This window comes from Mastomys coucha, unplaced genomic scaffold, assembly GCF_008632895.1.
Source record: "Mastomys coucha isolate ucsf_1 unplaced genomic scaffold, UCSF_Mcou_1 pScaffold9, whole genome shotgun sequence".
Classification (NCBI taxonomy): Eukaryota; Metazoa; Chordata; class Mammalia; order Rodentia; family Muridae; genus Mastomys; species Mastomys coucha.
The window spans coordinates 4,110,582-4,112,085 of NW_022196915.1; the positions used below are offsets into that span (position 1 = coordinate 4,110,582).

At 38.9% G+C, this 1,504-nt stretch overlaps 1 protein-coding gene across 1 annotated transcript in view; it reads right to left on the reverse strand.

The window, feature by feature from the left end:
* Nucleotides 1-1,377: 1,377 nt before the first annotated feature.
* The window catches only part of Rpl15 (ribosomal protein L15), a 2,452-nt gene continuing 2,325 nt past the window's right edge, over nucleotides 1,378-1,504 (reverse strand). The window contains exon 5 of the mRNA XM_031362604.1: nucleotides 1,378-1,497. Coding sequence (XP_031218464.1) covers nucleotides 1,426-1,497 — 72 coding nt within the window. The 3' untranslated portion in view covers nucleotides 1,378-1,425. The remainder of the gene's footprint in view (nucleotides 1,498-1,504) is intronic.

A 1,504-nucleotide genomic window follows, 5' to 3' on the forward strand; every position in this document is an offset into this window, starting at 1 on the left:
CAAGGCCTGCCTGGTCTACAGAGTGAGTTCCAGGACAGCCAGGTCAAACAGAGAAACCCTGTAGTTTCCTAATTCTTAGCATACTATTACATACCTATTCTCTCAAATTATGCTTGCCATTTCTACCATTAGCTACCTTTTCTAAGTTCTTCATTTGCTTTAACATAAAAGATAACATAAGGTCCACTTGTTTAACAGACATTTATTACTTTAGTTGGAACAACCTCTATACACAGTGACTTGTTTTGCTGAATAGAAATGAATTTTAGGTCTCAAGACTTTTGAGAGTCTAGTATTTTATGGAAATCAAATCATCCTTTAAAAATCTCCAAAGAAAAATCAATTTAATAAAAGCAACAATTAGATTTTGATACCAAGCCAGTTGTTCAGGGACAATACTATTTGTTCCACACTCAAATCACTGTGGAAAACTACTTCAAGGCATAGTATAAGTAGAAATAAAATTTGTGAAATGTGAAGAACGTCCAGGCAGTTACCAGCAACTACCTATGGGTAGATTGTAAACAATGAAATCAGACTAACAAAACGGACTATTCTCACCCATTTTTTCTATATTGTAGGCAGTCCTGGAACTCGACATCCACCTGCCTCTGCACACACCAGCTGCTAGAAAAGCTTAATGTAAGCTTGATCACAACTTAAGCCTTACTCCATCCAATGTTCAATCTTCAAATCCATACTCTAGATAGATCCAACAGAACATGAAACCTCTTCGAACAAATTTACCCTATTTTCTGAAAACATTAACACTGGATTCAATTTTCAATATGTGGGTTATAGCTGGACAGTGGTGGCACACGCCTTTAATCCCAGCAATTGGGAGGCAGAGGCAGGCGGATTTCTGAGTACGAGGCCAGCCTGGTCTACAGAGTTAGTTCTAGGACAGCCAGGACTACACAGAGAAACCCCGTCTCGAAAAACCGGAGAAAAAACCAAACAAAACAAAATGCGGGTTATAGTTGATCTTACTTTTCTACGCACAAAACAGGTTTGAAACCCTCTCCTCTTCCTACACATTTCCAAGCAAACTCCAACTCTAAAGTTTGTACTCAAATTCCCAAGCAGTCTCTTCAGTGGACCAGAAGATGCCATCATAAAAGCTGTAGATTCTATCTCATGCACCAAACACATCTAGTGCTAGTTTCAGAACTACTTTTACAGGGTCTTACTCATAGGACACCACTTAGCACAAACATTATACACTTAATCCCCTAAGCAGATAACACAAACAAAACACATCAGAAACAAGATATGCCCATCACCTGCAGCTTTTCAATTATTGCACTTCTACACTTTCACAAAGCACCCATGACAATCTGTAGACCAGTTTTAACAAATAACACCTTTAAGCAGAAATGACTGTCCTAAATTGTTTATTGGATATGAATTTTACAAATATGTGTATTAGCGGTAACGGTGGAGCTGGAGAGTATTGCGCCTTCTCCAGGCTGCACGGCGAGAACCACCAATAGTATGGTGGAAC